Here is a 19,445-nt window from a genome sequence, read left to right on the forward strand (position 1 = left end):
ATTTACCACGTAGAGAATATGGATGCTGTTATCAGAAGTTCCTTCTCATCAACATAGATCATAGAAACCTGAAAAATGTGCAAGATTAGAAAACTATTAGCAGTACACTGTAAATATTACTGCATTTTTATGTTTTTTTTTCTGAGAAAAAAAAATCTATTAACAGATTTTCTGGAACAAAAATATCCAAGGCAAGTTTTGATGCAAAAATAGCCACATAAGGGACATCCCAAAAAAGAAAACAATCACCACCACAAAAACAAATGGGAGTCTATTACAAGGCCTGAATAAATAACCAATCAAGTGGTCTAGAGTGCCAGACCAAATGTGGTTGATAGTGCAAGAATGTGCTGGAATCGTAGGTCTTGAGGAAAGCATCTCTCTTGTTGCTCAATAGTCTCCAAGCTGCCATGTATCTGCTCCCATCTCTTGCCGGCACCATAGCATGGACAATCTCTGTCTAGATCCTTGAGAACCTCTAGAGTGGATATATCCAATAGATCATAGCATGGCTGCATCTGCCGGTCCATATATACCAAGCAATGATGCTAGCTATGAATTCTCATCTATGACAATTTCCCTGAGACCACACAGTCTCTGAAAAATCTGGCATAGCAATCATGCTCGCAAGCTACCTTGAGACAAGGTCTGCATGACATCCCCCTGTATATTATGCATGACATCCCCCCACCCACCCCCCCCAACGCTGCCCCACCTTATCTACCCCCGCCTGCTGCCCCCCCCCCATGCCAGCTCTCCCCCGCCCTGATTCCCCCCATGCTGCTCCTGCCTCCTCTGCCCTAAAATCCACCACCCGTGCTGTGCCCATTGTGAGCCGGCCATCCGTGAGTGTCCAGCACCTCTCCCACTGTCAGAGAACAGCATTTTCCCCTCCTCACCCATCGGCGCTCCCCCCCCCCCCCCCCCCCCCCAATGGTTCCCCCCCTCTGCAGCAACTCCCCCCCCTCTGATAGCACAGCAGCGTGATTGGTAGGTTCTCAGCAGGGAAGCGAAATGGAAACCTCTGGTTAGACGCCGGTGCATTCTCCAAGTCCCCCCCACTCAAACACCTTGCGCATCGTCCTCTCTGAGGAACAACTCTTTGCCATCCGTGCCACAGAGCTGGAGCTTAAAGAAACAGTGATCTTTGGTTAGGTCGTAGGACACTCCCCATCTAGGGCCTAGCTTCGGGAGTGGCTTTACTCCACGCTATGCATTGGCACAGTACAAATCGTGGAAACAGTTCTCATGGGTCAAGAGATCTTCATGGTTCGACTCACCTCTGCAGATGATGCAGCTCGTGAGCTAGTGGATAGCTTACCCTATGCCTCCATGAAGGGGGTCATTTACATGGTTCCCTGGTACAGAGGCTTCACAGTGGAGGTATTCACGCTTCTTAATAGGTTTCTTTGACATCCAGTCACCTGATTTTTCCCCGGACTGGCGGTAGAGTATCGCCAGTTAGTGGAGGACTTTGGACGGCTCTTCCACACAGTTTTTCCTATCTCCTTCACGGATGCAGTGATAGTTGCAGGCATCCCAAAGGTATGGGTGGTAGTGAAAGATACAAAGAATGTACCAAAGTTTTTGGAGATTGAGGCAGGCGTACACTCTTTCAGGCAACAGGTTATTATGACTGGGCTGTCAGATGGGAGAGGATCGAGGTGCAGCTGAAGTGCAGTAGACAGTGTGAGAGTGAGAGACAGAGTTGAGCACGACACCCAATGCAATAGTACTGAATAGAGTGTGTGCTGAAAGTACAAATGATAACCCTTATACCTTAGGGTTATAAGGGGCTGTTCACACCCGAACACAGTAAGTGCCCGTAAGTGTGCACCACAAGCACATACAAAATAGTACACATAATCTGGGGGAAAAAACCTCTCCTACCGAGAGTAAAAAGTGCCCCAGTGTCCTAGTGATCACCCGCACACTCCCATATGAGCGTAGGCGTAAGTAAGGCGTGTGAGATACCCAACAAACCCCCCTGGAGTGAAGAGTGATCAAGTGTACAAGGATCATCCGCCACCAAAGGGCGTCAAATTCAAAGCATCGCGAAATGCTTCAAATTTGTCTCGTGGAAGAGCTTTGGTGAAGATGTCTGCCACATTGCTGGTGGTAGGACAGTAGACAAGGCTGATATCACCTGCATGTAGCCTCTCTCTGACAAAGTGGTAGTGAATCTCTATGTGTTTCGTGCGAGCATGAAACACAGGGTTCCGTGCCACTGCAATGGCACTCTGACTGTCAGTATATAAAGGAGTAGGCTCCGTAACAGATACATCCAAATCAGCAAGTAAGCGTCTAAGCCATACGCACTCAACTGCAGTAGTGAAGGCTGCCTTGTACTCAGCTTCACATGACGACGTGGCAACAGTGGATTGTTTCTTGCTAAGCCAAGAAATGCATGACGAGCCAAGAAAGAAACAATTGCCACTAGTGGAGTGACGAGTATCAAAATCACCAGCCCAATCAGAGTCACTGTAAGCATGTAACTGCAGTGGTCCCCCCTTGGCATAAAGCAATCCAAGAGCTCTAGTACCCTGCAAGTAACGAAACACACGCTTCACAGCTTGCCAATGCGACATACGAGGCTGATGCATGTACCTGCTCAAAACTGAAACGGCAAACTGTATGTCTGGCCGAGTGTGGCATAGATAGATGAGACATCCCACTGCTAGAGCATAAGTATGGATATCAAACAAATCACTGTCATCATGTAATGACAGTTTGAGCCCAGGTTCCATGGGTGTACAAACTGGCTTGCAATCCTGTAAGCCAAACTTCTCAAGAAGTTGCCCAATGTACCTTGACTGACATAATCCAATGCCTCTAGCATCATGTACAAACTGGATGCCCAAGTAATAGTGCAAAATACCCAAGTCAGACATGTCAAAAGTTTGCTGTAAATTATTTTTGAATGCTGAAATCTGATCAGCACGTGTTCCAGTGAGCAAAAGGTCGTCTACATATAGACACAAAATCAGCATGGATCCCCCCTCTTTATGTACATAAAGGGTAGACTCAGATGGGCTGTTTACAAACCCCTGACTAAGCAAGAAAGCATCTATCTTTGCGTACCAAGCTCGTGGAGCTTGTTTCAAACCATATAGAGCTTTTTTCAGCTTGCATACTAAATTTTCTGAGCCTTCAACTGCAAAACCAATGGGCTGCTGTACATACACTTCTTCCTGAAGTTCCCCATGTAAGAATGCAGTCTTTATATCCAGCTGATGCACTTTCCAACCAAAATGTGCAGCCAAGGCAATCATAGACCGAATGGTCGTCATACGGGAGGTAGGAGCAAAGGTCTCCTCATAGTCAATGCCCTTTTTCTGTGCGTAGCCTTTAGCTACCAGCCGTGCCTTGTACTTATCTATGGATCCATCTGCATTCCTTTTCAATTTGTAGACCCATTTCGTACCAATGGCACGCTTGCCAACTGGCAAAGACACCAAATCCCAAGTATGATTCTTATGAATAGAATCCAATTCAGCTTGCATGGCTGCCATCCAATGCACACTATGTCGTGCATCCTCAAAACATCCAGGCTCCTCATTATCATGAGTACATGCTGCCATAACAAACTCCATGGAATGTGCTGAATCATGCAGTCGAGTTTGCCTTCGAGTACGGCCAGCCAAGGGTGTATCCAAATGACTATCTCTCATAGTCTGCGTGTACCATCTAGGCACCTGTCTTGCTTCCTGACTGTGTACAAGTTCCTACTGAATTTCAGTTTCAGCAATGTGCTGATTTACTGCATGTTCCATAGGAGCAGCTGGCTGAACATTAGGTTCATTTGCTGAAGTACCAGCTGAATCACCAAATGTGATGGGCAGCAGCCCTTCAAAGACATCACGGGCAGCCTGATATGTATCAAAACCAGCCAAGGATAATTCTGATTTTTCATCAAATACAACATCCCTGCTGACAAAAACCTTCTTGGTCACGGGATCATAGGGTCTGTAGCCTTTGCTTTCGCTGCTATATCCCATAAAGATGCATTTTACAGCCTTGTTGTCCAACTTCTTTCGAAGTACCTGTGGAATATGGGCATATGCAAGACACCCAAAAGTACGGAAGTGGCCAACAGAAGGTTTGCGGCTGTGCCAAGCCTCAAAAGGTGTGACGGTTTTCAAGGCCTTGGTAGGGCATCTGTTCAAAATGTGGCAAGCGCACATGACGGCTTCCATCCAAAAACTATGAGGCAAACTCTTTGCCTTCAGCATACATCTGGCCATCTCCATGAGTGACCGATTTTTCCTCTCTGCTACCCCATTCTGCTGTGGAGTATATGCAGTAGTGTACTGATGGATAATGCCCTTCTGCTGCAAATAAGAATTCAGCATAGAGGACATGTATTCCTCCCCTCGGTCCGAACGGAGAGTCTTAATCTTGCAACCAGACTGAGTTTCCACAAGTGCACTGAAAGCCAAAAATGCATCATACACTTCTGACTTCTTTTTCAAGCAGTAGACCCAGCACAAACGTGTAAAGTCATCAATAAATGTTACAAAATAGTAACAACCACCCAATGACTGTGTCTGCATGGGCCCACAAACATCCGAATGCACAAGCTGCAATCTGGCTGTTGCTCTAAAAGCAACATCACGGGGAAAAGAGAAACGATGCATTTTCCCCAAAATGCAACCTTCGCATAAATGCTCAGGAGGTCTCTCCAAGAGAGGTAATCCATCCAACAGCTGAGTACGCTGTAATAGCATCAAGCTGCCATAGTTTACATGCCCCAAACGAGCATGCCATAACTCTGCCTCTAACATAGCAGGAGTAAGAGTGGATGTCAAATATGCAGACTGATCTACCGAAAGAGCATCCAACTCATATAACCCATGACACAGAGAACCTGTCAAGACCAATGTCATGTGTTCCTTGTCACGGACCATGCAACGGTCATCATCAAAGGTGACCTGCAAACCACAACGTGCCATAGAAGAAATGGAAAGCAGATTCTTCTTAATGCCAGGCACATACAAAGCATCCTGTAGGCGGAGAATAGAGCCATCAATGGCTGTAAGCTGAATCTCCCCAATACCACGAACAGGGTATGATGCATTATTAGCACACTGAACAGACTTCCCAACGGGAGGTGCACCAAGAGAAGCAAACAAATCTCTACGAGATGTGATATGCCGTGAAGCACCACTGTCAAAGAACCAAGTGTCAGCATCCTCTGTAGAGCTAAATGCTCTATCAGCCCAAGAGACATCATAACTGCAAGTGTAAAAACAATAGTCCCTGTCTGCAACAAAGGACGCGGACTCACTAGCAGTGGAAGGAGCTGCAGAAACAGACATCCCTGACTCCTTCTTCTCTTTGGCGATGCGCTTCCTGCACTCAGTGATGTAGTGGCCAGGCTTCTTGCAGTAATGGCATTTTCCTTTCTTGGCTTGCGTGCCCCCCTGTTTCTGACTTGCCTATGAAGTGTTACTACTACCAGAACTCTGCGAAGCATTTTTCCCTTGGCTGTTTTTACCCTTCTGCCTTGACATAAAAGCCTGCTCAGAGGCTATACCATCCACACCACTGTTCCGTCTAGTTTGCTCCTCCTCTAGAAGCAAACTGACAAGCTGAATGAAAGTGATGGGCTCTTTCGAAATCCTCATAGTGAGGTTCAAGGCAGTATGAAAAGCCAAGTAAGAGGGAGGCAGTGAATTCAATGTCGTAGAAATCAGCTGCGCATCTGAGTAGTACTCATCCACATTCATGAGTTGCTCCCGCAAGTCCTGAATTTTGTTGAGATGATCCTGCATAGAATCACCCTCATTCATCTTTAGAGTCTCTAGCTCTTTCTTCAAGAAAGAGATGCGAGTCTCATTCTTTCCTGCAAACATCTGCTCCAATGTCAACCAAGCTTCTTGTGAAGAAGCTGCTGAACGAATATGAGGAATGATAGAACGCTGAACTGCCAATGCAATCAGCGACATAGCCTGTGCATCCCGTGTATCCCAAGCTTTCTGAGCTGCAGTTCTTGGGGGAAGTGGCTGAGCGGGCTGAGGTGGAGGGGGCTGAGGTTGCCCTCTTGCACGTCCTCCTGGAGGAGGAGTAGCGGGAGCCACAACTCCCGGTCGTGCTTCCTCTCCACTGACATAATCCCACAAATTTTTGGCCACTAATACATTCTTCATCATGAAAGACCAAAGGGAATAATTGTTCCCATCCAATCGGTCTTCCTTGGACACATAGGTGAATACATCTCCTCCCTGATTTGCCATTATTTCCCAAAAGGCAATAGAGCAATGTCAATGCAGTCCGGGCTGGAAATCTGCAAATTTCCAGAAATTGCAGCAAACACAAGTCTGCAATTAATGTGCAAAGGGTACTCTGTCAAAAAAAAAACTGTCACTGATGCACGCTTCCCAAGGTGCAATTAGTGCTCAGCAGCACTAAAACATCAAAAGCCCCAAAATGTTCTGCCCAAAATTTCTGTCACAAATGTCTGTTACAAAAGCCCCAAAATGTGCATTCAATGTGTCACAGACAGACACAGCACGTTTCCCAATGTGCAAACAGTGCAGTGCAACACTGTTATGAATAAATCCCCAAAATTTTGCCAAAATCTCTGTCAAAAACAGTCGGTCTGTGACTGTATCAGCAGTTTAAATGCATCTGTCCTCCAAATACACAAAAGCCCCAAAATTTCTAACGATCCAGTCCAGAAATTTGCATGAAATTTATCCCCCCACTTGTTCTGTGCTTGCCGCGTGTGAACCTCCGCTTCCAGAACTGTGTTCTGGGCTGAAATTAAAAAAATTTGTTGAAAATTTTACCTGACGTGGAGCAGACTGGCGTGTGCTGGTCGGCGGGCAGTTTGGCGGCGCAGATCAACGGGCAGTTTGGCAGCGCAGGACAGTCGCGTGTGACGGGTCCGTTGACGAGCGGACTGTTTGACAATCGCGAGCTGCTGACGTGGACTTTTCAAAACGGCGGGCTGACGGGCTGCGTCGTCTGGCGGGCGTCGTTTGACTTAGTGCTGCTGACGTGGACTACAAACGACTCAGGACAGTCGAATCGTGTGACGGGCGAACTGCAGGCGGACACTCGAGTAAAGGCTATGCACAGAGGAACAGGGCCTGGGCAGGGCGAGTGCAGGTACAGGTGGCGTCTGGGCAGGGCAGTGTTGCGCGCCGACTGTTGGAGCTGCGCGCAGGGCAGATGCAGAACAGAGGTGGCTCGAGTGCGGTCAGGACTGCACGTTGCAAGCAGAAGCTGAGCTCAGAGCTGAGCTCTGATACCAAATGTCAGATGGGAGAGGATCGAGGTGCAGCTGAAGTGCAGTAGACAGTGTGAGAGTGAGAGACAGAGTTGAGCACGACACCCAATGCAATAGTACTGAATAGAGTGTGTGCTGAAAGTACAAATGATAACCCTTATACCTTAGGGTTATAAGGGGCTGTTCACACCCGAACACAGTAAGTGCCCGTAAGTGTGCACCACAAGCACATACAAAATAGTACACATAATCTGGGGGAAAAAACCTCTCCTACCGAGAGTAAAAAGTGCCCCAGTGTCCTAGTGATCACCCGCACACTCCCATATGAGCGTAGGCGTAAGTAAGGCGTGTGAGATACCCAACATGGGCAACCAAGGCAATGCCTGCATTGCCATGACTTTGGGAATTAGGCAGCAAATTGCACGCTGACGGTTTTATATGGGTTGAGAAACGACAGAGAGGGAGACGGTGGGGGGGCCGCAGTTAGGCCCTCAAACATAGCCATGGCAGTAGGGACCAGGAGGGCGAGCGTCGGCCCTCTGGCAGAGCACCCCGCAGTCCCCCCCTGCTCGTCCCACCCAGTAGGGCCATAGGTCTCTACATCCACCACTCATGGAGGCATCACAGGCTACCTCACCTGAGATCCCGCAGTTTCCCCCCCCCTTCCAAGGCCACTGCTCCCCCCCCCCCCCCCAAAACACCCGCCTTGTACCTCCGACCACCCCACCATCCCTCAATCTTCCTCCTCCCAACCATTTCCCCCGTCGATCAATCCCCCTGATCCTCACCCAGTACAAGTAATCCCTGCCCCCCCACCCATCCCCCCCCTTCCCACAGGAGGTGATGAGCCCCATACGCCTACATCCTCCACTCACTAGTAGCCTAGCGCCCCCCCCCCCCCAACCACCAGCTCATCTGTCCCTACCGCCCGCACTTTCTCGAGACAAGCATAGCTGCTACCACAGGAGTTCTTTTGCAGTAGTCCGTGGTCCTACCTGAGAGTTGCGGAGTGCGGAGAGTTTCCACTACCTCTGGAGGTGGGGATCTTCGTGTTACGCAAGTCAAGGAGCGGCAAGGTCCATTCACTAGCACCACTGGATGGACAAAACTATGCTTTCTTCCTTTAGACCTCTCACTCAAGAGACTGGACGATGACATAGATAAAGGAGGAGGTGAAGAGTCAGGCGGAAGACCACATCTCCCATTGCATATGGGAGAAGGAGGACTAGTATTTTTTTCCCAGCAGTGGCCTGGTTGCATGATGGACATTAGCTCGTGGGTTGGTGCCAAGGTCCCACATCTGAGCATTATCTTTCAAGCCCCTCCACAGTGGAGATGAATGATGGATGTGATCGAGTGGCCCTTGGCATCAGTGGCCTGTTTCTACCAATGTACAGAGTCATACCTCTCAGCCTAGCTGATTGATGCTCTGGTGGTACCACCTAGAGGCAAAAACTACCAGGGTATGGAAGGGGAGGAGTAGGAGGAATGGGAGGTCTTCCTCCTTGCAGTAGGAGTGCGTGATGCTTGGAGAGACCCAGCTTTCCACAATAGGGAGAGGTCGTTGGACTTCTCCTGGGGATACACGCGGGTGGGTGGAGTTTTGCTAGAGCGGTTGGACAGATTCTATGTGAGAGAGTGGGGATGCTCTCGCGGAGGCCAGATAGGGCAGTTGATCGGTACCACTTTGTCTGATCACTGCCCGGTTCTCCAGAAACTTGATGCCCCAGCTTCAGCCCTGGACACACGATCCTGTTGGATCCCTGACTTGGTCTACAATAGGGAGAAGATGAGGAGGAAGATTGAGCATATCTGGACTAGGGAGTGGGACAGGAGGGACCGGATTGCAAAGGAGGCTACAGAGGTCCTAGCCGAGTCGAGCAGGATCTGCCAAGAGGTATCCCTACAGGCCACACAGCAGAGTTGGGAGGAGGAGAGAGCACTCTGGCCAGACCTAGCAGCCATGCAGAGACTACTTGAGGAGGCACCAGGGGATCCCACTCTCCGTGCCGCACAAGAGGTGGGCGCATGGGCAGCTCTTGCCAGCCTCGAGGATAGGCGCTTGGAGTTTTGCTTCCGCACCTCAACAGCCTTTTGGGCACAAAAGAGGGACACGATTTGTAGGGAGTTTTTCTAGGTGCATCAGTCCCCCACCTCAGGAGAGCAGATTCGCAACCTCCGGGATCAATATGGGAGGATTCGCTCTAGCCCACATGAGGTAATGGAGATTGCCATTGTCTACTACACAACTTTTCTAGTAGGAGGCAGTCTCATCTAGAGGACAGCGCTGTAGACAATAGGTGTGGGACCACATTCTGTACCTTGTCACAGAGGAGATGGGACGCTCCCTTCTAGGCCCCTTCACAAAGAAGGAATTAGAGCAGGTTTTCCATCCATAGGATGGGAAGAAATGCCCGAGAGAGGATGGTCTTTCTAAGGCCTTCTTCACTACCTACTGGGAGGTGGTGAAGGATCCCCTAGTGCTAGCATTTCAAGAGATCTTCAGCTCAGGACGGATGCCAAGGAGTGAATCAGTAGGTCTTATTAGTCTCCTCCCCAAAGGGGGAGACCAGTTCGAGCTATCCCAATGGAGATTGATCGCCCTATTGTCCATGGCCTATAAGGCACTAGCCAAGATGATCGGTAGGCAACTCCACCGCCCCGTGCTGACATCATTCATGACACACAAACATGTTTTGTCTAGGATAGGAGCATCCTAGACAATGTCTTCACCTTCTTTGAGGCGACTGAGTGGGCCTAGCACAGAGGTGAGTACTTCTGCTGAACTTCGAGAAAGCCTATGATAGGGTTGATTGGGACTTCCTAGAGGGCACCATGGTGAGGTTGGGCTTCCCCCAGGCATGGATCCATAGGGTCTTTGCACTTTACAGATCGGCTATCAACAGGGTTCTCATAGGTGGGAGGAGGGGGGAAGAGTTTCAGCTCAAGAGATGGGTCCGGCAGAGCTGTCCTTTGGCCCCGATCTGTTCCTAATCTTTGTAGAGACGATGTCTTACTTCCTCAGGTCTTGTGTGAGTAGGCTACGTGGCCTTCGACTTCCGGTAAGGGAGGAGACGGAGCTGTTAGATTCAAAGTATTGAGATGATACCGCACTTTATATAGAGGATAATGAGCTGATGCTGGAGAGAGTGAGACTAGCTCTGGAGGTGTTTTGCACTATAGCGGGAGCGAAAAACAACTAGAAAAAGTTAGTTTCGTTATGGACCTCGACTCTAGCACCGAGTGGGGTGTTCACTTGAGATTCAGATGGGTGTGCAGAGGGTAGACCGTCCAATACCTAGAGTTTCAAGTGGGACTCCACATCACTCCTGCCTAGCAATTTCTTCCAATTCTCAACTCTATCAGGCGAAAGCTAACCTACGGGAGTACTACCTGCCTTCGCTTAGCGGTCCGAGCCCCGGTGCTCAACCAGGTCCTCCTAGCGACGGCTCGGTACATTGCCTCGTGTTGGTGCTTTTCCTCGTCTTGTGTAGTTCAGCTTGTGACCATCATCCGGCATTGCTCGGAGGGAGGGCTTGAGATCTTGGACACAGAGTATCAAAGCCTGGCCTTTTTGTGCAAGCTAGTAGTCCACGGGCTCACACCAAGAGGGCAGACCTAAAAGGTCCTACTATAGGAGGGTCTCTAGGAGTGAGACCGAGGCTTAGTGGTGATTGGAGGCCATCCTTGAGATGGATCTTCACGATGGCCCATATAAGGCCCCCCAGATCCTCCTTCCTCCGCAGCTTACTTCATGTGTGGCAAGGCCTCTGTAAGGCCCTCATTGAGGGCCCCCCAGGATGCCAAGAGGAGATAGATCACCAGCCGATGGTCTAGAACCCCCAGGTCAGAGATCGAGATGGGATACAGATTGGCGAGCGCCCCCACATTCAATGGGCTGGTTGGGAGGCCGGCCCTACTCGTACCATCAGGACATGGTGCGAGGTGTACACGATGGTGGACCAGGAGGTGTCGCAGCAGGCATCAGGTTGTCAAAGAGGAGCTGAGTTGAGAAAAAGGGAGATTGACATAGTGATACCTCAGGAGTGGCTTGACTGCCCGATACGAGTGCTGGTAGAGCCTGGCGAGGTACGGGCCGCTAGAATTTCACCGGTAGGTATCCCCCTACTACAGGTGACAGGTAGAGTGGGCAGCGCCCTCTACGAGACATTCTTCATCATGCAGGAGGGGGGGCGTTTGGTCCTTGACAGAGGGCAGCAAGATGAGGAGATCATTGTGCTTCCTTGGAGGAGGATTTGTGTGGTTGGTCTTTAGGGGGGAAGACCTGGCGTCTGGACCCTTTGTGTTCTGGGAGGAGTTCTGGGAGTGGCGCCTTTGGATATGGGAGAGCGGGCCACTTGATGAGCTGGAGTGGGACCCTGGAGAGTGGCTATGCCAGCCACTGTGGTCGCCAAGAAGCCACTGAGGTTCTTGGAGTACACAGCTAGGATTGACAGACATGTACTGATGCAGGAAGACATGGACTGGGCGCCTTTGTGTAGCAGATACTGGGCAGAGCACAACATCACAGATGCTTTCCGTCGGACTTTCTGGTGCCGCCTGTGGGACAGCTGGAGGCCGAGAAGGGTATCTTCTTCCTATGGCTTTTGGCACATCAAGATTTGGCAGTGGGGAGTTGGCTAGCCCAGATGTAGCAGAATGGGGAGTGTAAACACTGCCCACAGTAGCTTCTAGAAACTCTAAAGCACTCCCTTTGGTCGTGTGAGGCGGCTAGCTTATGTGGAGAGGAGCATGCCGCATTCTCCTCCATCTAGCACCCAACCTGCGAGGTATCTTGTGGGGAGCTTTCTGCTGGTAGACAGTCAACCAAGGCCGTCACCTTCTGTAAGAGGCCAGGATGCAGGACACGATCTTCATCATTGAGGCTGGGTTTTGTGCAGTGGTCGGTTTGGAGGCTTACACCCAACCGCCAGGTGTACTGGAGCCCACAGCAAACCGCTCTGAGGTTGGAGAGATTGTAGGGAGTCTTACTGGATGGCACATTTGGAAGGCATGCTGTCAAGAGGTTTTTGGCAAGGAGAGCCTTTTAGTACAGGGCGACTTTGACAGAGTTCTGGACTTCCATCATCCACTCCCTCTGCAACCAGTGGGACCAGGTGTAGGGCGAGTCTTGAGCTCGTCAGGAGCTCCGTTTTCACTTCCTGCGCACCTGGGGTGACTAGGACCTATTCTTCACGATGCAAGCAGGCAACCCCAAATGGTGATACACCCCCCGTCCATGACTTCTTTTCCCCATCCTACTAGACTGCCTTGAGAGGCTTGTATACATGATGTATTTGTGACTTTGCATTAGCTCCAGCTAGTCTGTTGAGCATGAGCACTCCATTGTAATCAGTTTTCTTGAGTAATATAATCAGCCACATTTTACTTGCAAAAAAAAATGCATGACATCCCTAAAAATCCTCATATACATGGACTGGGCTTCTATTTGTGAACTAAGAAACTGTTTTCCATGTCACAGTTATAGACTTTGTAGTGCCATGAAAAACCATCCTAAGGCCTCTCCTCCATATCTCCTAAGACCAATGGCAATTCCAAATGCATAGTCTCTGTCTCTCGTTTAGTTCCCCGCAGCTAACATAGGGAGCAGGATCTTAGCCGTAACCAAGCTATGTACCAATTTCTAAACTCTTGTGTGCTATTAACCATAGAAAGAGTGAAATCTTTCTACGTCTAAACCTGTCCTCCAACCTCCTCAGAAAGTCAATAAGAAAAGACTCTGATATGCGTGTGATGTCTAGCATTTCTTTTTTAAACTTGTTTTGGACATGCTCTAGTGCTAAGATGCCACTAGCATCACTCTAATCCTGCTCATCTAGATCCTCCTCCCCAATCTAGTGGTGCATGGTCTCTCTACAAACTCTCCATATGCACTCCCCATGCATTGCAAGCCAGTTAGCACACAAATGGAGACTGGACTCAAGTTGTCCTCGCATGATGACAATGATCTGTTTAATATTCATACATATATGCTTCAGCAATTGGATGTCTCATTTATTTATTTAACACAAGGCCAGATATTCATTTTGTAGTTTCAGCCCTAAGCAGATATGCACAGTCCATGCATGTCACATCGGTAAGCTATGAAGTGTGTTTTTCGTTACTTACAAGGTACCAAGACTCTTGGACTACTTTATGCCAAGGGTGAACCACTACAATTACATGCTTATAGTGATTCACATTGGGATAGTAATTTTGATTCATGACACTCTACAAGTGGAAACTGTTTCTTTCTTGGCTCATCTTGCATCTCTTGGCTTAGCAAGAAACAATCCACTATTGCCACATCATCTTGTGATGCTAAATACAAGACAGCTTTCACTACTACAATTGAATATGTATGGCTAAGATGTTTGTTGGCTGATCTTGATGTATGTGTCACATAGAGCCTACTCCTTTGTTTACTAACAGTCAGAATGCAATTACAATGGAACGGAACCCAATGTTTCATACACGCACAAAACACATAGAGATCCAATATCACTTTATCAGAGAGAGGCTACATGCAGGAGATATTAGCCTTGTCTATTGTCCTACCACCAAAAATGTGGCAGACTTCTTCACCAAAGCTCTTCCTCATGACAAATTTAAAGCATTCCCCAATGCTTTAAATTTGATCTCCTTTGGTGGATGATCCTTGTATGCTGATCACTTTTCACTCCAAGGGATTTTGTTGGGCTCATGTCAAAGGTCACAAAGGATTATCGGTGATCTGCACTAGGACACTTGACAGCTTTTTACTCTCCTTATGAGAGGCTTTTTCCCCCAATTACATTATTTTCTATTTTATGTGTTTATGTTACACAGTTAGTTCACTTACTATGCTTTACACCTTTCACGTATAAGCGCACCTTAATCACCCTAAGGCTTTTTTTTTTGCAAGTAAAATGTGGCTGATTATATTTCTAAAAAAAATAGATTACAACAAAGTGCTCATGCTCGACAGACTAGCTGGAGCTGGTGCAATGTCATAAATACATCACATATACAAGCCTCTCAAGGCGGTCTGGGGGGGATGGGAGCAAGAAGCCATGGAGGGGGGGTGTATCGCCATCTGGGGCTGCTTGCCTGCATCATGAAGAACAGGTCCTCGCCACCCCAGGTGCACAAGAAGTGAAAACAGAGGTCTTGACGAGCTCAAGGTTCGCATTGCACCTGGTCCGATCGGCCGCGGAGGGAGTAGATGATGGAGGTCAAGATTTCTACCAAAGTTGCCTGTACTGAAAGGCTCTCCCCGCCAAAAACCCCCTGGTGAGACTCCCTACAATGTGCCATCCAATGAGACTCCCTACAATCTCCCATACCTCAGAGCGGTCTGCTGTGGGCTCCAGTACTTGGCGGCTGGGTAGAGCCTCCAAGGCGACCACTATGCACGACCTAGCCTCAATGATGAAGATCATGTCTTGCATCTCGGTCTCATACAAAAGTTGACGGCCCTAGCTAACTGCCTACCATAGTAGAAAGCTCCCCATGAGATACATCCAAGGCTGGGTGCCAGACGGTGGAAAATGCCTTATAGGCCATTGACAACAAGGTGATTTGTCTCCACTAGAATAGCTCCAACCGGTCTCCCCCTTTGGGAAGGAGATTGATAAGACTTGCTGATAGACTCCCTGGCATCCATCCTGAGCTGAAAATCTCCTGAAAGGCTAGCAATAGGGGGCCCTTCACCACCTCCTAGTAGGTAGTGAAGAAGGCCTTAGAAAGACCATCCTCTCCCGGCCATTTTTGCCCGTCCTATGGATGGAAAGCCTCCTCTAGTTCCTTCTCTCTGAAGGAGTCTAGGAGGGAGGCTCCCTTGGGATGGGATGTTATCCTAGACCTACTGTCTACAGCACTGACCTCTAGTTGAGGCTGTCTCTTGTTAGAAAAGTTGTCTGTAATAGTCAGTGGCAATCTCCATCACCTCATTTGGGCTAGAGTGAATCCTCCCATACTGATCTTGGAGGCTGTGTATTTCCTCTCCTACGGTGCATGGTTGATGCACCTGGAAAAACTCCTTGCACATCGTGTCCCCCTTCTACACCCAAAAGGCTGCTAAGGTGTGGAAGGAAAACTACGAGCGCCTATCCTCGAGGCCGGTGAGGGCTCTCCATGCGCGCACCTCTTGTGTGTGGAGAGTGGGATCCCCTGGTGCCTCCTAGAGTAATCTCTGCATGGCTGCTAGGTTTCTCTGGAGTGCTCTCTCCTCCTCCCAACTCTAGGACTACCTCCTGGCAGATAGTACTTGACTTGGCTAGGACCTTTGCAACCTCCTCTGTGATCTGGTCCTTCGTGTCCCACTCCCTAGTCCAGAGCTGCTCGATTTGTCTCTTCACCTCCTCCCTCCTGTAGATCGAGTCAGGGATCCGACAGGATCGTGTGACTAGGGTAGAGGCTGGGGATCAGGAGCACCAGGCAGTGATCAGACAAAGTAGTGCCAATCAACTGCCCTACCTGGCCTCCATGAGAGCATCCCTACTCTCCCATATAAAACCTATCCAACTGCTCTCGCCCAGCTGCCTGTATCCCAAGAGAAGTTGAGCGATCTGTCCCTCCTATGGAAAGCTCGGTCTCTCCAAGCATCACGTGCTCCTACTGCAAGGAGGAAGACCTCCCATGCCTCCTACTTCTTCCCAGCCATACCCTGGTAGTTTTTGCCTCTGCCTTACTAGTCCTCTAAGGCCTCTAGGTTGTTGAAGTCTCCTCCAACAATCCAGGAGTCCACCTTTGGGAGTTTGGCTGCGATCTTGACCTAGAACTTGTTGGGTGCCCTAACCTCACTAGGGGCATAGACATTGAGGACTCCAAGACATGAGTCCCCAATATCCAATCTGATCCATAGAACCCTCCCTACCACAATCATACTATGCTCATGTACATAGATGGTGAGGCTCGGGTCAATAGAGGTGCATATGCCTCCACTCTTGCCATGGGCACGAATGGCGTGCTCCCAGTAAGTGTGTGAATTGCCTGGGAGTACCTTTCCTGCCCGATGGGCCTGGGTGGGGATGTGCTTGTGCTCCTATAGAAGTAAGATGTCGATATGTCTGGCGAGGGCAGGTTGCAACTCCTTCTGAATAATCAACTTTCTGGAACCATGTGCCCCACTATAGTGGAGGCTATTCACATTCCAGGATGCAAGATGTAAACTCACTGGGAAACTTGTGACTGACGGAACCGGTGTGAAAGCTACTGATGAAGAAGAAGAGCTATGGGGCATGTGGATACGCTTTGTTGTAGGCCTGGACCGTGAACTCCATTTCCCCATGGTGGCCCTCGGGCGGACCATGGGGGTGATAGATGCTCCTGGTGGTACCGCCAGGGCATCTATTAGCTAGGCTGAGAGACGTGACTCTATACATTGGGAGAAACGAGCCACTTGTGCCAAGGCCACTCGATCACATCCATCAGTGCTCTGCATTGTGGAGAGGCTCAAAAGATAATGCTCAGATGTGGGACCTCCACACCAGCCCACTAGTTAATGTCCATCATGCAACCTGGCCACTACTGGGAAAAGTGTGCTAGTCCTCCTTCTCCCATTCACTGGGAGATGTGGTCATCCACCTCACTCTTCACCTCCTCTATTTGTGTCATCGTCCATTCTCCTATTGTGAGAGGTCTAAAGGAAGAAAGCATAGTTTGGTCCATCCAGTGGTGCTAGTAGATGGACCTTGCCGCTCCTTGACTTGTGTACCACGAAGATCCCCACCTCCAGAGGTAGTGAGAACTCTCCCCGCTCCGCAACTCTCAGGTAGAACCACGAATCACTACAAAAGAACTCCTATGGTATCAGCTACACCTGTCTCCGGAAAGTGTGATGGGTGGTAGGGACAGATGAGTTGGTGGCTATGTGGGGAGGCGGGGGAGGTTAGGCTGCTTGTGAGTGGAGGATGTCGGTGTATGGGGCTCCTCGCCTCCTATGGGAAGGGGGGAAATGGGTGGGGGGGGGGGGGGGGGGGGGGGTCACATGTACTGGGTGGGGATTAGGGGGGTTGATCGGTGGGGGAGATGGTGGAGAGAAGGAAGATTGAGGGATGGTTGGGTGGTTGGAGGCACGAGGCGGGTGTTGGGGAGGTCCGCTGGCTCTGGAAGGGGGGGGCTATGGGCTAGGGTTTTGGGGGGGGGGAGGGGGGCGGAGGGGGGGGGGGAGGGGAGGAGGGATCATGGAGAGGAGGGGGGGATATGGGGGCTGTGGGCACTCCGATGAGGTAGCCTTTGACGCCTCCATGGATGGTGGATGTGGAGGCTTGTGGTCTACAGGGGGGCCCACAGCCCCCTACTGCTCGCCCACAGCCCCCATATCCCCCCCTCCTCTCCATGTGTGCTCTACAGGGGGGCCGATGCTCGCCCTTTTGCTCCCTACTGCTGTGGCTATATCTGAGGGGCTCACTACGGCCCTTACTGCAATCTCCCTCTCTGTCCTCTTTGGACTTGTGTAAAACCATTAGTGTCAATCTGCGGGCCTGTCTACGGAGCCGCCTTGGCTCTGAAGCATGTGCAATCTGTTGCTTGATGCCCAAAGTCATGGCAACGCAGGCAGTGCCCTGGCTGTCCAATCACAATAACCTGTTGCGTGAAAGAGTGTTCGCCTACCTCAATCTCCAAAAACTTTGGTATATTCTTTGTATCTTTTACTACCACCCGTACCTTTGGGACTCTTGTGGCTGTCACTGCGTCTGCGAAGCAGGCGAGGACTATGTCAAAAAGCCGTCCAAAGTCCTCCAATAATTGGCGATACTCTACCGTCAATCCGGGAAAGAGTAAGGTGACCGGATGTCTAAGAAATCTGTTATGGAGTGTGAATGCCTCCACTGTGAAGCCACTATACCAGGAAACCATGTAGATGACCCCCTTCGTGGAAGCATAGGGTGAGCCATCCACTAGCTCACGGGCTGCGTCTATAGAGGTGAGTCGAACCATGAAGATCCATTGACCCATGAGAACTTCCTCTTTAATCTGCGTTGTGCCAATGCGGAGCGTGGAGTGAAGCCAATCCTGATGCTAGGATCTGGATGGGGAGTGTCCTACGACCTGACCAAAGATAGTTATTTCTTTTAGCTCCAGCTCTATGGCACGGACAACTAAGAGTTGTTCCTCACTCAGAGAGGACGATGCGCAAGGTGTTTGATTGGGGGACACTCGCAAAATGCACTAGCATCTGACCACAGGTTTCCATTGCGCGTCCTTGTTGAGAACCTACCAAAATCATGTTGCTGTGCTATTGGGGGGGGGGAGGGGGGAAGTTCCTGCAGAGGGAGGGAGCAACTGGAGGGGAGAAGGGGGGAGGGATTGTGAGAAAGGGGAAAAATGCAGTTTTCTGACCGTGGGGGAGATGTTAGACACCACTGAAGGCCGGGTCGCCATGGGCACAGCACAGGTGGTGGTCTGTCAGACGGGGCGAGGACCATAGGGCAGAAGGCGAGATCAGGCAAAGGAGGTGGGGGATCAGGGCGGAGGGAAGAGCTAGCACCAGGCAGCGGCGCGGTGTCAGGGTGGGGGGATCAGGTGGGGGAAACTAGCGGAGGGAACAGCAGGCGGAGGTGGATGAGGCAGGACATCGCAGGGCAGGGGGAGGGGGCGCTCAGGAGTAGTGCTCCAGAAGGGGCAGGTGCACCACGAGGGAGGGGAAAACTAGGCGGGGAAGTAGTACGCCACAGGACAATAAACGGGGCACGCTAGTTTAATGGCTGGGACGGGGGAGCAGTATAGTGCGACGGTAGGAGCTCACAAAAGCCTACGAATAATGAGCGCCTTTGGTAACAACCCTAAGGTCTAAGGGTTGTACTTGGTACTTTCACTTACACACTTGGGAATCGTATCGTGCGTCATACTATGTCTTCACTCTCACTCTCTCTATTGTTCACTATGTGCTGAGCCACCATCTCCATTTTTGACAGGACACCTTGTTGGCCCCAAAATTGGTACCCCTTGTAGTATTTCTTTATCTTATATCGCAAATGGAAGGAGTACAACTGAGATTCTCTGATCTCCTCCACTAATCCAAGTACGTCTTGCTGTCAAAATTAACCAACAAGACTCCAAACCAATTTGCCCCTTGGTTTGCTTGGGAATTGGCCTTCACTCTGCTTCTTGAAAGAAAAATTCAGCCCAAAATCTGATATTGGCTGTCTGGCCTCTTGAATCTCCCTGAAATTGCTCGATTTCAAAACTGCTAGAATTCAAGTCCTAGATCCTCAATTCCAAGCAC

General features: G+C 49.9%; 1 protein-coding gene across 3 annotated transcripts in view; it reads right to left on the reverse strand.

Moving 5' to 3' along the window:
- Window positions 1-19,445, reverse strand: part of LOC148014880 (uncharacterized) — a 284,657-nt gene that overhangs the window by 34,326 nt on the left and 230,886 nt on the right. For all 3 annotated transcript variants that reach the window (XR_015688327.1, XM_087665264.1, XM_087665263.1), the window contains one exon: window positions 7-68. Coding sequence is in view for 2 of the 3 variants with exons in the window: in XM_087665264.1 (XP_087521390.1) it covers window positions 7-68 (62 nt within the window). In the remaining variant the exon portion in view is untranslated. The remainder of the gene's footprint in view (window positions 1-6; window positions 69-19,445) is intronic.

The sequence above is a fragment of the Lygodium microphyllum genome, chromosome 24, assembly GCF_053477565.2.
Source record: "Lygodium microphyllum isolate KBCC chromosome 24, Lygodium_microphyllum_v1.1.10, whole genome shotgun sequence".
Classification (NCBI taxonomy): domain Eukaryota; kingdom Viridiplantae; phylum Streptophyta; class Polypodiopsida; order Schizaeales; family Lygodiaceae; genus Lygodium; species Lygodium microphyllum.